General features: G+C 35.6%; 1 protein-coding gene across 5 annotated transcripts in view; it reads left to right on the forward strand.

Annotated features, from left to right (window-relative positions):
* Nucleotides 1-15,902, forward strand: part of ZNF326 (zinc finger protein 326) — a 38,899-nt gene that overhangs the window by 858 nt on the left and 22,139 nt on the right. Inside the window, exons 2-6 of one of the 5 annotated variants that reach the window (XM_032867083.1) lie at nucleotides 1,649-1,693; nucleotides 10,074-10,109; nucleotides 10,209-10,320; nucleotides 12,449-12,854; nucleotides 15,240-15,438. In XM_032867083.1, coding sequence (XP_032722974.1) covers nucleotides 1,649-1,693; nucleotides 10,074-10,109; nucleotides 10,209-10,320; nucleotides 12,449-12,854; nucleotides 15,240-15,438 — 798 coding nt within the window. Of the gene's footprint in view, nucleotides 1-1,648; nucleotides 1,694-10,073; nucleotides 10,164-10,208; nucleotides 10,321-12,448; nucleotides 12,855-15,239; nucleotides 15,439-15,902 lie in introns of those variants that run through there. The other 4 variants (XM_032867084.1, XM_032867086.1, XM_032867085.1 and 1 more) reach the window with 4 other exon arrangements.

Raw genomic sequence — 15,902 nt, forward strand, 5'->3', positions numbered from 1 at the left:
AGTCAGAATTCTGGCACAGCATCACATGCCCTTCAAATTCAGTACTGTGCCCAGCCGCCTGGGTTAGACTTACCGTTTAAATAAACTGTATTTCAGCAATGCCTTTCAGTCGTCTCTCACGCTGGTTCTGTAAACCATTTTCACGGGCTCACAAAGTAAAATTAATTTGGTCTTCACCTTGTCTTCGGAACTTGCCTAACTTTTATAGGAATCGGTGTCAGAATGCGTCCCTAATGTCCGCGTTAGGGAGAGGGAAGAAGGGTTTGAATGGTTAAACTGGACTTAATCCTCAGTAGCCAGACGTTTCTAATAAAACAGATCGACTAACTAGTTGTAAGTCACATACCCAGCCAAAACCCAATCTTCTTTAACATTGTAGTTAGTGTGATCTCAGCATGTGAGTCTGACGAGATGATCTTTTGATCTTTGATTTGATTTCATGCCACAAAGAATTAAAGCTGCCAAATCTAAGTATGTGAAAGGATACTAAAATAACCCTTTTCTGAATCTTTTTAAATTACTTTCAAATAGGAAGTTCAGCTCTTAAGAGTAGCGCACTGATGTTTTTGTTTGTTTTGGTTGGACTGAGTGATTTTGATAATAGATACCTTTAAACTATGAATATTTGAGTGTCAAAGCTAGGAATGAAACTTAAAACAAAACAAAACAAAACATAATTGTGTTTTCATGCCAAGGTTTAATGACACCCAAGGTACAGCAGCAGCCCCTAGTTGGGGGGAGGGAACAATGGGAGTGGTGTCTCCCCGCCCCCACCCCCACCCCACCCCCACCCCCGCTGGAGAATCCATTTTCTGTAGAGAATTGAAAAACAATAAAACTTAGTATGTTTGCTTTTATTGTCACCATGTGCCTACAATTCCAAACAGCGTCAGTAATAAGATTATAAACAGTGTCAGTGAGAAAATACTCCCCCTCTCTCTTGCTTCCTCTTTGCCTATCTTGCTATATTTGGGAGTGGAATTTGACTAACAGTATATCTGAATCTAATCCTACGTAGTGTAGCTGGATTCTGTTGTATCCGAGTGATCACTATATTAATTTCCTTTCTTTTAGTATTTATTGGTAAAATTAATTAAATAATTTAACGATTATCAAGTCGGTTTTGACGGAAGTTGCCAATATGGTTTTTGGTGATGCCACATCCCAGATAGATAGGCACAGATGTACATATGTGCATATGCATTCTGCAATAAGATCTTGAAAACCTTAGCAAATAGGTAAAAGAACTATATTAACTTTGAAAAAATTATATGTTACATAGAATCAATTCTCAGGTGGCCCTTTTTGCAATGGTTGATACATAATTTAATCTATCTGGCTTCCCTTTGTAACCCTGTTTATATCAGTACGGGATTCCTCTTTGGCAGTTATTATATATTAGGTTTTATAAGCTAATTTTTACATTATTGCAATTTGGATGATAAACCTGCCTCTTCGGGAGATAGTGAAGAGGAAAAGATCTATGTTTTCCCATATAAAATATTTGTAATTATTTATACCCCATTTTTACAGATAAGTGAGTTAATGAGATTTTTAAAAATTGTGTTTGATTTGAATAGATGAGTATGTAATTTCAGATTTTTGCCAATATTGTACTAATTCCTTTCTGTTAAATGTGTCTTCATAGATTACACACACTCTGCTTGCAGAAATACTTATCAGGGCTTTAATGGTGAGTATCCTCTTTCGTTTGTTCTTAAATAGGTTAAGGGAATGCATTTCAGTTTTTCTCTACACACACATAAAGTAACAATGTAATAAGTCAGTTCTACCTTGTTTCAGTCATTGTGTTGTCTCTTGATGTATCACTGCTCTGTGTTAATGTTGTCATACTGTGTATAGTATTTGAATTAGGGAATTTGGGATCAGAAAAAGTTAGGACGGGACGCCTGGGTGGCTCAGTTGGTTGGACGACTGCCTTCGGCTCAGGTCATGACCCCGGAGTCCCGGGATCGAGTCCCGCATCGGGCTCCCAGCTCCACGGGGAGTCTGCTTCTCTCTCTGACCTTCTCCTCGCTCATGCTCTCTCTCACTGTGTCTCTCTCAAATGAATAAATAAAATATTAAAAAAAAAAAAAAAAAAGAAAAAGTTAGGACTATTCAGATTAGTTTGACTCTTTGTTTTATTTGAATTATGATTTCTTTAATTTATTCCAAAAGGAAGAAACTAGCTGAGTTATTTTTGCCGAAGGAGAGGCTTTGGTATTGAATAATGTAGATTAAGTGGATTATTGGCTTGGTTTTACATTCCTTCTAATGTAATGCATTTTGACCTTGTTTTTGAGGTCATTTGCTTTAATGTGTCAAAATGTGTTAGTATATAAAGAGCTGTCTAGAGGAGCACATAAAGAAGCCTGATTATTTATTGACTTGAGTGTGACGTTAGAATTGTGACTACAGAACTAGATAAAATCAGAAGAGGTATGCAGAATACAATTGGATGTTATTTTGATAGTTATTAAAGTTAAGACTCTGCCAGGCAGGATGATAACATAAAAGAATGTGGAACAATTCAGTGAGGTTAAAAAAGGACCCGAGAGTGGAAGTAAATATCCTGATTGCCAGAAAATGGAAAATTCAACTGTTGTACAGAATATAATATATTCATAAAATAAAACTGAAGCAAATGTATTCCTAAATAAAGCTGTGCCGTTTTGTGAAAATAATTACTATCCAATTAATTTCTTTGTATCATCTCTAAGAGTTTAGAGAAACTTTGTACTTGATGTGAGCTAGAAAGGCTCAAGATATGGGAAGGGGTCAGGATATATTGAATGTTGGAGAATATAGTTTTGTTTTGTTTTGTTTTTTTAACTTCTTTTTTTAAGTAATCTCTACATCCAGCCTGGGACTGGAACCTACAGCCCCGAGATCAGGAGTTACACCCTCTACCAACTGAACCAGTCAGTCCCCCCTGAAGAATATAGTTTCTTTCTTTGTTTTTTGTTTTTTAAAAGATATTATTTATTCATTAGAGAGAGAGAGAGAGAGAGAGAGAATGAACAAGTGGGGGGAGAGGTAAAAGGAGAGGGAGAAGCAGACTCCCCACTGAGTTGGGAACCCAGTGGATTGGCGGGGGAGGGCTCTGTCAGGACTCAAGTTGAAAGCAGATGCTTAGCCGACTAAACCACCCAGGTGCCAAGAGTACCATTTTGAACAGGAGAGTGACATAATAAAATTAACAAAGGAAGTTTGATTTGTATCCATACTTAGGTAGATTGAAAACTGGAAAGTTAGGAGTGCCTGGCTGGTTCAGTCAGTCAGTAGAGCATGTGACTCTTGCTCATGGGGTTGTAGGTTCAAGCCCCACATTTGGTGTAGAGATTACTTAAAAATAAAACCTTAAAAAAAAACTAAAACAGAAAATTAGCTAAAAAACATTTCATAAATTTGGTTGTTAAGATTTAAAGACCCTGAACTTGGGAGATGACAAAATTAATTTTTTATTTAAAGATTTTATTTATTTACTTGAGGGAGAGAGCACAAGTGGGGGAGAGGGGCAGAAGGAGAGGGAGAAGCAGACTCCCTGCTGAGCAGGGAGCCTGAGTTGGGGTTAGATCCCAGAACCTCAGGACAATGACCTGAGCCAAAGGCAGATGCTTGACTGACAGAGTCAGTTAAGGCACCCAACAATAATAATTTTTTAAAATATTAAGATGTTTCTAGAGAAAATTAGCAGAACTTGCAAGCTGACTAGTAGTGAGTAGAAAATTGGAAGGACGAATAAAATGGGTCCAAGATTTTAAACTGGAATGAGTAGGACTAATACTTTTACCAAAGAGAGATATTTAGAATGATAGAAGGCTTCATTTTCTGGTAGTGTTTACCAAAGAGTTGGGACTTAATGTCTAAATGTAGGACTTAATGTCTAAATGTAGGACTTTGAAATGCAGAATCATACCAGGCCAGAAGTCTGTTCTCTTAATGTACAGTCATCGTGCTATATGTAATATCCCCGTGACTTACTTTTTTATAGCTGAATATTTGTACCTCCTGATTCCCTTTGCCCAATCCATCCTCCCCTTTAGTAACCACCAGTTTGTTCTTTATATCAATAAGCTTGTTTTTGTTTGTTTGTTTTGTTTGTTTAGATTCCACATACATGTGAAATCATACAGTCTTTGTTTTTCTTTGTAACTTATTTCACTTAGCATAATGCCCTCAAGGTTCATTAATGTTGTTGCAGATAGTAAGATTCCATTCCTTTTTATGGCTTGAGTCCTATTCATTGTATATCTGTACCCATCTTCTTTATCTAGTCATTCTTCAGGGGGGCCTTAGGTTGTTTCCATATCTTAGCTATTGTAAATAAAGCTGTAGTGAACAGGGGGTACATATATCTTTTTGGATTCATGTCTTACTAATGTTATGATTTTCATTTTTTTCTCTTAATATAAGTTCCAACATTGTGATTGTGGAGAGGTTTTTCAAAGTATATCTGTTCAGGTCATACCCTAGTCCTTTTGAATCTTAATTTTGGACAAGTGGTCCCTGGTTATGCATGTTATAAAAAAGTACTCTGAATGATTTTGGAATGCAGTGCTGGTTAAAGATCATTATTTGACATTATTTTGAGGTCTAGGTTATCTACATTTTACAAATGAGGAACTTATTTCCAGAGACATAATTTGACTTCATTTAACAAATACTTCTTGAGTGAATGCTGTGTATCAGATACTATTTTAGGAGCCCATATTCTTGCCCTTGGAGGGAGCATGCAATCTAGTTGGGTGAAATGAAAAGTAAACAAGATAAAGAAGTAACATATGTTGTATGTTAGATGATAATGATTGTTTAGGAGAAAAATGACAGAGGGGAGGGGTGGTAGTGGTGGTGGTTTGGTTGTGTGTGTGTGTGTGTGTGTTGGGGAAGGACTTATTAAGAAGGTGACATTTGAGCATAGATTTGAGGAGGTGAGGATGCAAGCCATGGGGCTGTCTAGAGGGAGAATGCGGTAGACTTTAAAAAATAAAAGATGTATAGTTACCAAATGAAGGCAACAATACAATTAATTGTTAGCATTGTATTTTTCAGTGACTGAGATGAAGTAAAAGGTACTGGAAAATATGTCAAGTTCCAAATTTCCTTCATATCATTTCTTAGAAGGAAGTATTATTTCCAGTGTTTCCATGTTTCCTTCCTGCTTCATTATAACTTCTTATATAAATAGCTGACAAAAAAGAGAGAGCATTCCAGATAGAGGGAAAGCGGGAATAAAGGTAGAGTTGAGTGCATTGTGGTTCAGAGAGACTTAAGAATAGTTTTTTTTTTGTTTGTTTGTTTTTTGTTTTGTTTTGTTTTGTTTTTTCCAAGTAGGCTCCATGCCCAGTGTGGAGTCCAGCATGGGGCTTAAACTCATGATCCTGAGATCAAGACCTGGATGCTTAACTAACTGAGCCACCCAGCCTCTCCTACCCTAGACTTAAGAATGTTTTGACTAGAGCATATGATACTTGCCGAACAGTCTTAAGACAAGGTTAGAGTAGTGAGAGTTATAGCCAAAGGCATTGAAAAATCAAAGATAATTTGTTTATATCTAAGAGAGAGAGTAGGAAATAAAGACTTGAAAGAATGGAGGGATTGAGAGGTACAGTTATAGAGGAAGAATGTTCCAGGCAGGGGTGCCAAAATGGGTGTATACTTACTGTATTTCTAGGGACAGCAAGGGGCCTAGTATACCTGGAGTGGAGTGGTAAGGGTTTGGAATAGTAGATGATGAAGTTAAGAAGTGATGGGCTGGATTATATAGGGCAAGGTTTCTCAACTTCCGCAGTATTGACATTTTGGACTAGATAATTCTCTGTTTATGGGGGATGTCTTGTGCATTTTAGACTGTTTAGCTGTATCCTTAGCTTTTGCACTAGATGTGAGCAGCACCCATCCTTCGGTTTTGACAACCAAAAGTGCTTTCAGGCATTGTCAGATGTCCCCTGGAGGGCAAAATTGTCCTTGGTTCAGAGCCACTGTATAGGGCCTTACAGATTATTTAAGGCCTTGGCTTTTACTTTGAGTAAGATGGGAAGTCACTGGAAGTTACTAAGCATTGAATATGATTTAAACTTAGACTTTAACAGAATTATTTTGGCTATTTTCTTCAGAATAAACAGAAAGGGAGGAAAAGTGGAAGTAGGAGAACTAGTTAGGAGGCTGTTGCAGTAATGTAAGAGAGATGCTTGTGGCCTGTAGCAGGATGCCAGTAATGTGGATTTTGGTGAAAAGTGGTCCCATTGAAGACTTCGTGTCATATAACTCTAAGTCTTTTGATCCTAAGTCAGATATTTTTTCCTGTTATGCTCCTCAGCGACTTCCTTGTGATTTAATTGTAACTGAGTTGTAACATTTGTTGAGCTTATTTGTATGATAGAGTGATCAAAACAATGGAATAGATTTTTTTAAAAGATTTTATTTATTTATTTGAGAGAGAGAGAGAGAGAGAGAGCGAGAGCTTGAGAGGAGAGAAGGTCAGAGGGAGAAGCAGACTCCCTGCGGAGCTGGGAGCCTGATATGGGACTAGATCCTGGGACTTCAGGATCATGACCTGAGCAGAAGGCAGTGGCTTAACCAACTGAGCCACCAAGGTTCCCACAGTGGAATAGATTTAATTTAAAACATTAAGTCTGTTTTATTTTTGAGTGAATTAGTTTCATTTAATATTAATAGTAAAGATATAATGTTATGTTCTTAACAGTTTTAGTTTTAAAGTGATTTTTAAGTTCATTTGGCAACCTGGAAGAATATTGTTTATATATAAGCAGTCATCTTATAGATTACATAGAGTACAAAGACTTTTCCTTCTTCTCTTTTTAATTAACCGAATGATAACAGTACTATGAACAATAAGCCAAAGTCATCGCTATGTAAATAAGATAGCTCTCTTAATTTTTGTGTATTCCATGATCCCTGGCAGAATGTGGGTGTTCAGTAAATATTGGTAATTTATGATTCCATAGTGAAATAAAAACACACAGAATAAAAAAACAAGGATTTAGTATCCAAATGCAGCCTCTGTGATCTCAAAATTGAAACTAGCAGAAATAAAATATAAGACTTTTTGCTTTATGTACCTAACTGAACCTAACTCTTTTTTTTTTTTTTTTTTTTTTAAAGATTTTTTATTTATTTATTTGTCAGAGACAGAGGGAGAGAGAGTGAGCGAGCACAGGCAGACAGAGAGGCAGGCAGAGGCAGAGGGAGAAGCAGGCTCCCCGCGGAGCAAGGAGCCCGATGTGGGACTCGATCCCAGGACGCTGGGATCATGACCTGAGCCGAAGGCAGCCGCTTAACCAACTGAGCCACCCAGGCGTCCCACTGAACCTAACTCTTAAGATTATTCTTCTTCTTATTTATTTTTTAAAGCTTTTATTTATTTATTTGTTTGTTTAGAGAGAGAGGATGCAAACAGTGGGAGGGGCAGGGAGAGAGAGAGAGAGAGACAGAATCCCAAGCAGACTCTGCGCTGAGTGGAGAGCCCAAGGTGGTGCTCAGTCTCATGATCTTGAGATCATGACCTGAGGTGAAACCAAGAGTTGGATGCTTAATCTACTGTGCCACCTGACCCACCCCTTAAGATTATTTTTAATATAAGGCTTAGAAAAAAGGCTTTTAATTTTGAAATTTTTATTTTAATTTCAAAATTGCCCTCTATCTGAGATAGTATGAACATAAGTTACCAACTCTAAAGACAAATAACTGACTATTTTATTAGTCTAGAACTGTTTGTTCTAAAATGGTCCACTGGCCACATTGAGCACTTGCGGTGTAGACAGTTGGAATGGAGGTGAGCCGTCAATGTAAATTACATATATCGTAGGCAGTCTTAGTGTGAAAAGAACCATGTAAAAGAGCTCATCCATACTTTTTGCGTACTGATGAACGTTTTGTGCTCTGTTATGCGTATTGGTACATACAAGCTTTATAAAATTCTCAATTCCACTTGAAAGTGCACATTTTCTTGGCAGCACGTACTGTTACTTGTTTTCCTTGAATTGAGTTTTACTTTGTTCATTTTTGAGAAAATGTCTGCCAAATGCTCAAGTCTGACAGCCTTAGTTTTTGAGTGTTGGTCTGTCAATCTAATAAAAAAGTCTTCCTTGTAAGGTGGCTAATTCAGTTAAGCAGGCACTTGCATGATGGCTTTTCCTGGAGTAAACTGTGGTACTTTGGTGTGCAGCAAATTGGCTTTCTTGATGTGTAGTTCCTATCTCACTACAGAGAATATCGGAAAGAAAATGTACTCAAAGGTGGCGATTTAATAAAATTGATACTTCTTACTGGTTCATCAGGAACATTTGTAAATGGAGATGGCACTTCTTTTTTAATTATTTTTTACTGCAAGTGTGCATTGTTGAGGACTGCAGTGGCTGCTAGTACAGTTTGGTGCCACTGCCTTGATTTGTGCTGTGGCACCAGCAGATTTGCCCACCAGTGCTTTTGCTTCTTCAGTGCAAATGTCAACCTGTGAAAAAGGCAAATGATGTTGCAGTATTTTTTATGAAAATAGTTTGATCTTGTGGATCCCAAAAGGGTCCTGGAGTTTAATCTTGTGGAACCCTGAAAGGTCGCTGGCAACTCCCAATGGTGAACAGATTATTCCTTGAGATCTGTGGCTCTGGGATATATAAGAGAACTAATAAAAATCAGACCCTGACCACAAGACTGTTGTACATTTAAGATGAGGCCACAAGTTGCAGAATGTAAGGCAGAGTATCACAAGCACCATATAAGAGCTACAGACTTGTAGCTATTTAGAAGAAAGAGAGGATAATCAACTGAGACAGTATCATTAAAAGTGTTCCTGGAAGTGTTAGTGTTTGAAATGGACTTTAAAAGATGAGATTTCAAGATGCAGATATTTGGGGTTTTAGAGGAGAGCATTTCACGTAAAAGCTACAGCATAAAGCTAGAAGGGTGGATACTTACTGAACTTCGGGAAAATCATTTCATCTTTTTGGATTTTAGCTCCCTAATCTATAAAATAAGATTGAATTTTATCCTTTTAGATTGCCTCCAGCTTTAAAGTTGCAAGATTCTGAGTGGTATTTTTGTGAAGTTGTTGCTGTTGTCATTATTATTGTTGCTGTTGTTAGGATCAGAAATATTTAAGTGATTGTAATTAAAATTTAGTGTTTAAAAAATATAAATGAAGGTATTTGCTCTGTGTACACTGTTATATTTATTAGTGCATAAAATTTGGGGAAAGTGGTAATAAAGGATTTTAAAGGACTTTATAGGACACATTCTAAATGGATTAAAAAACTTTTCACTTTTTATAATCGTAGTAAATTCATTTTATTACCTCTTGTTGTATTTTTCATGTTAGAGGTTGGGATATAGGTGGAATTGCAGTGTCATAAAATATACTCAGTACCCTTAATATATTAGAAATTTTTTTAGTGTTTTGCATTGCTAGAGTTCACGTTCATTCCCTTTATTCAGAGTATTTGAGAATTTAAATGTTTGTTATTATTATTTATAGACCTAGTACCACAGATTGGCCCCCTACTCCATGATTTTACTTTTTAAAATGTCTGTTTCAGTTAGTATATGAACAAATTGAAATTAGGCTAGTTGAAAATGTGGCAGCTCCTGGATTTTTAGACAATTTGAGGGCAGTTAGATACAAGAACTATACTTGAAACAAAAATTTGTCTTATTGGCATTATTAAAAGCTGACTTTCCTTATGAGTAGGAATTATTTATTATTGATTACATATGATGTCATTCCTAAGATAGAACCTTAAAGGAATATGCTAATCAGTTAAATTTTGGCTAAACTGAAAATAATTCTAACATAGAACTTTTTAGTTGATAATTTTTTTTTGTCTATTTTTTTGATAATTTTTTTTGAAAAATTAAGTTTTCTTAGCAAATCTGATTTTTCAGTAGCTTATCCTCTGAGTTTTTTTCTTCCATGTCTAGTGTGAGTTTAGCTTAAATGTTATTGATGAATTATCTCAGATAACTGATACATCTCAGATATCTTGTGTTTTATGCAAAGATTGCTAAAGAGTATGGTATATCTTACTGACCTTTTGTTATTAACTCTGTTTTAGGAATGGATCGTGATTATGGCCCCGGATCTTATGGAGGTCTGACATTCAAGGATATTTATCTAAAAATTCTTCTTTTGGGTGCCAGTAAAGGTGAGCATCATTTAATTTTTTTTTTTCTTTTTAAACTCTTTATAGGGATGGACCGTGACTATGGCCATGGATCCTATGGGGGTCAAAGATCCATGGACTCCTACCTAAACCAGTCATATGGCATGGACAATCACAGTGGTGGTGGTGGGGGTAGCAGGTAAATTGCTTAATCACTTGGCCAAATAATTACATGACTATAAGATTCTGGATATTTTAATTTAAGTATTCCTTAGGCATGTTATGATACTTGAACTTCACTATTTGGTATTGAATAATCACCTTAAATGTTAAAGGTGTTAATTAATGGTTCTAAAAATTATCTCAGGGCCACTGACAGACATTATTTTAGGAAAACTTTAGCTATTTTCATTTCAGTACAATAGAGTAAGATTTTCTGTCTTCATTAGTGAATTTTTTTTAAGCTTCTTTTACTTTTTACTCCTTATCATTCACAGTGTTCTGAACAAATGATATAAGAATGTTATTGGAAATATTATTTGTGAAGTTATTTTATTTATGAGTTTTAAAAGTATCTTTTCTAAGGTGGGGTGTTCTGTAAAGCAGCAAATCAGTTTTTGACTGGAATGGGTTTAACTGAACCAGTCTAGCAGCATTTAGTTTCTGAGAAACATTTAAGATAGTTATTCTTTTAATTTTAATTTTAGAGTAAGTTGTAAGAGCATATTGTAATAGTAAAACATTCTTTAAGTTCATGTCTAGGTTATTTATTGGCAGATACTACTTATACCAAAGACACCATGCTCTAAGCCAGGAGCATTGTATCAAAGCCATGAATACTATACCTTCATTTATTTTAATGTACTAGAGTTCAGATTGTTTTTATATTTTACTGTTGATACTGTGTAAAGCTCAACACTAGTTGAACTAGCATAGACTTTAGCATTGACCACATTTCAGGCAAAGAGGGTACAGGCACAGATATTTCTACTAAATACAACTAGTTAGGTAACATTTGAAACTATCCTCCTTCTTCATAAGTTGAAGGATCTGGATTCCTTAAGGATGGATTGAATGATGCTTTACTTTCCTTCTTTCTGCTTCGAATATGCCACTATGGTTTATGGTAGTGGAAAATAAAAAAGATGAACAGATAAAACAATTTTGCATATGTGATAGATGTTTTAAAAAGAGTTGGAAAGAGGAGTAATTTTTATATGGTTACCAGGATTCAGAAGTAAATAGTAATTCTACTTAGTGATCTGTAAATAATTGAAGTAATGTAACACATTTAAATAAATATTTTAATATATCCATTATTGCCGTATTGCATTGTAAATGTGTTGTGCATAAACTATGTAGATGTTATTGTTTATCTCATGTGTAATTGTGGGCCTTTATAAAATTATGTTGTAAGATATCAAGCAACTTTTGTAATCCATGCTTTGGATTTGTGAGAAGTAAGATGATTTGTTTCTTCTGTTGACTCTATTAAAACCTTGAGGAGACTGTGTGCTCCTTTTTAGAGTAGTTTTATGTGATAATTTCCTGCCAGGAAAGAATTTTTTAAATAATTGAAGACTTAAAATGTATTCTTCTCATCTGCCTTGATAATTTATGTGCAGAGGATATATGTTGGTGGTCTTTTACTTTTATGTTCTATTTTATGTCCTTATCCTTCTAGATTTGTTAGATTTGCTAGTCTCTACAAGTGGAGAGTGACTGAGGATTGATTATTGACCTTACCCAAAGTTGGGCAGGATATCAAATTTCATAACCAGAGATAATTCTCCAAATTTTAACTGCTATAGACACAATGAAGCAGTTTTGTGATATAGATTATTGGGGGTGCAAAAGGATCTCTTTTGTGTCACAAATAGCTTATATCGGTGTAGTCTTCAATTTCTGTCCCTATTGAAAGCCAAAATGTTGTAAATATTTGGTATTTTCCAATACTAGGGATGGATTCAAAGAAAGTTTGAATAGCTTGTGAACTTTAGTAAATGACTTTTTCCAAGACTAGGGCTGGGCTTAAATACTGACAGACAAATCATTTTAATAAAATAGAAAAGCTGCTACAAAGCAGATTTTTAAGCTAAGGTTTACTTAACTCAATTCATACTTAAAAATTGACTCAGATAGCTTTCTATCTGGTCTCATGTTGAACTGCCCAGCCCTAATCAGGTGTGAATAAAAGTAGAACTGTGCAAACCAGTATGGTATAAATGAATTTTAGTTGATAAATGTCATCTGATAATTTGTCTTTTGAATTGTCTAACATTAGTAAGCTTACTTTTGTTTTTTCCCTCACTGTGCAACTTTTCCAGGTTTGGACCTTATGAGTCTTACGACTCCAGGTCTTCTCTGGGTGGGCGAGATCTGTACAGATCTGGCTATGGTTTTAATGAACCCGAACAAAGCCGCTTCGGAGGTAGTTATGGTGGTCGATTTGAGAGCTCCTACCGGAATAGCCTTGACTCTTTCGGAGGTAGAAACCAGGGCGGGTCTAGCTGGGAAGCACCTTACTCCCGTTCAAAATTGAGGCCTGGGTTTATGGAGGACAGAGGAAGAGAGAATTACTCTTCCTACAGCAGTTTTTCTTCACCCCATATGAAGCCTGCACCTGTAGGCTCTCGGGGGAGAGGAACGCCTGCTTATCCTGAAAGTACGTTTGGAAGCAGAAACTATGATGCTTTTGGAGGACCATCAACAGGCAGAGGCCGAGGCCGAGGAGTAAGTACAACAGAATCTTTTCAGATTCTTTTCACTAGTCACTCTTTTAAACCCTTTCAAGACCATGGTTTTCATCTAGAATAAACACTGTTCATCCCAGTGTATTTTGAAGCAAAAGCTCAATCATAAGCATAATTTTTAGGTTGCCTGTAAAAGTTTTTTCAGCACTTCAGAAAATTAAGTGGCAGTGTGGAGATGATTGTTCATAAGTTTTGCCAAATCTCCCTTTATTAAAAAGGTGAGGATATTAGGTTTTGGTCTAAAAGGGGTTAAAAGGAGTTGCATTTTTCCTTGTAAACACTAGCAGTTTTGCTGGTGGGACAGTTCTTGGATTATTGTAAAAGGTAACTGAAACCTTTGGAGTTTTTGAGTAGGTTAAAGGTGCAATGTATGATAAAATGTTTATACTTTGCTGCTAACTCTAGCACATAGAATTTCTTCAGAGCTCCATATTTCACAATAAACACAAGGGACTAAAAGTTGGTGATAGATGAGGGTAGCTTAGCCATGTTTACATGGTGAAGAAGTTGATAAGTTTAATAGGTTGTAGAATGATTTGTGGTCACTATAATTACTAACTCACTCTCTTGCAATATGTCCTATTGCTGGGTGTTCTGTTTTCCCTTGTGTCTCTAGTTTTTACTATTGAGAAATGAGTTCCTACCTGTACAAACATGTCTCTGGCTCCTTCCTAGGAAGTAGTATTTTGTAAATCATTGCTAGCATGAGTAAATATACTAGTCTTCAAGTGTTTTATTTCAGGGTATAGTATAAACATAATGATTTATGTTCTTAGATAACTTGACTGACCTGAAATTTTACCTAGTAAGTGTACATAGATTGTGGAGTTTTGTAGTTTGGTCATATGAAGGATATTGTGTTTTTACTTTAATGTAAGAAATTTTTTTTGTCTTTTTAAAATCAGTTACTCTTAATATTCTCTTTGCAGAGTAAAGTACTTCTGATAAAAAAAAATGTAGTAGGGCACACGTATTTAACTGTTTGTTAGCCTTTGGTACATGAGTGTAGTTTGTCATTTTTGTGTAGAAATTTTGCATTTATAACAGTTACCCTTTACTTATGTAAAATGCATTGCACCTTTAATGGATAATTAATGAAGATATTTCTAATGTGACTATAAATTACCTGGTAACACTAATCTATTCAAATCTACTAGGTTAGCTAGGGATTCCTAAGCGTAATACATAAATGTAAGCAACTAATATGTTGCTTTTCCACCATAATTAGTGACTGTAGGTTAATTGAAAATTGTTGGGGTAATAGGCTTTGGGTTTTGAAGTTGAAAATCAATTCCAGTTTAAAAATTTGAAAAACACTTAACATTTTCCATGCTGTGTATTACTTTAGGCAAATGATTTTTTTTTCTTAATGAGACTTCATATATTAATTTTGTTTTCCACAATAGAAAAACAGGCATTCCTGTACTTTGTGTTCACCATTCTAGTCTGAATGGACTTTTCTTTCTTTCTCCTGTTAAAGAAGTAGATGAACCAACAGGACTTTCTTTTTTAATCTTCACTTGTACAATTCCCATTGGATCCTTCTCTTCAGATTACTCCTCAATCTTTATCTTGTAAAAGTAAGATTAGCAGAATAAATTTCTGTGGACACGTGGCCTCTTGGTGTAGTGGATTTTGTTAATGACAAGAGAAGAGGAAGGGACACAAGAGTCGTTTGGTTGCATGACTCTTCGTCTGTAAACTTTCGCTTCTTGGGCTTCTGGGTCAGAATATGTTTCTCTAGGTAAGGATGTGAATGGAACGTCAGATGTAATTCTTTATCTGAAGTGTGTCCTGGAAGTTGATGCATGGTTATGCTTTAACTCTCCTATTTCATACTAATGTTCCATCTCGCCTTCTCATTCCCTTTTTCAACAGGGAGAAATCCTAAATGATTTCTGGATCTTTTTTACTTCAGACTTCAAATATGATCTTCTTTATGCATCTTAGTTTTTAAGCCAGGTTTTAGTGAAATAAAGATGTCTTTTAAGGTCTTTTCATGGGAAAACATCAATTAGGAACTCTGAAGAGGAGTTGTCAGAGAGTTGTACAAGTGGTAATATTCTGACAGGCACATATGTTGTTTATGATCTCAAGTAATTTTGAATGGTACAAATAAAAAAATAGGTAGGAAATATCCATATTTGTTCTACTGGAAATAAAACTACTAATTCACTGGATTTGAGTTCATGTTATAATTGACAAGCTTTTCAATGTGTTTATTCAGAGTGGACATGTAAAATTAGGTACATTCTGGGGAATTTTCAGGTGAAAATTACTAGATAGATAACATGTAAACTTTGTGTGAATTCCTACTTTACCTTTGGATACTATGCTAATATTCCTTGATTTCACAAATTTGCAGCATATGAGTGATTTTGGAAGCATTCATAGACCTGGAATTGTTGTTGACTATCAAAACAAACCCACCAATGTGACAGTTGCCGCTGCAAGAGGAATAAAGAGAAAAATGATGCAACCATTTAATAAGCCTGGTGGAACCTTTATCAAGAAACCCAAGCTAGCAAAACCTGTGGAGAAGATGAGCCTCAGCAAATCACCCAGTAAGTAAGAAAATGTAATTGCTATTGCTTAAGGTACTTCCAATTTTTTAAACATTTGGTGTTTTAGATAATTTTTTCATGTTCATATGACAAACTGCATAGTAATTATAATCATAGAAATAGTCGTAGAAATTGTAGATTTCTGAATCACCAAGTGTGTAGTTATAAGTCGATCATGAACATCGAAATTACCCAGAGCTAAAAATTTTAAAAATTCACATTCCATCTCTCTTGCTTAAATCCTTGTTTAGGATGGAATCAGAACATTGTATGCTTTAAAAGGCTTCTCACATGATTTTGATTCAGACTTTTGTCTTGGCTATTATATTTATTGTTGGGAGCTACTGCTGAAGATACAGTATTGCCCCATTACACAGAATCCCCTTCAGAGGGCAAAGGGAAGAAATTTTTCATGGTGCCCGGTACCAGGAAAAAGTGTGCTTCTTCTGGCAGATTGCTTTGCT

Source organism: Lontra canadensis, unplaced genomic scaffold, assembly GCF_010015895.1.
Source record: "Lontra canadensis isolate GAN:19392208 unplaced genomic scaffold, GSC_riverotter_1.0 scaffold33, whole genome shotgun sequence".
In the NCBI taxonomy this organism is placed as follows: Eukaryota; Metazoa; Chordata; class Mammalia; order Carnivora; family Mustelidae; genus Lontra; species Lontra canadensis.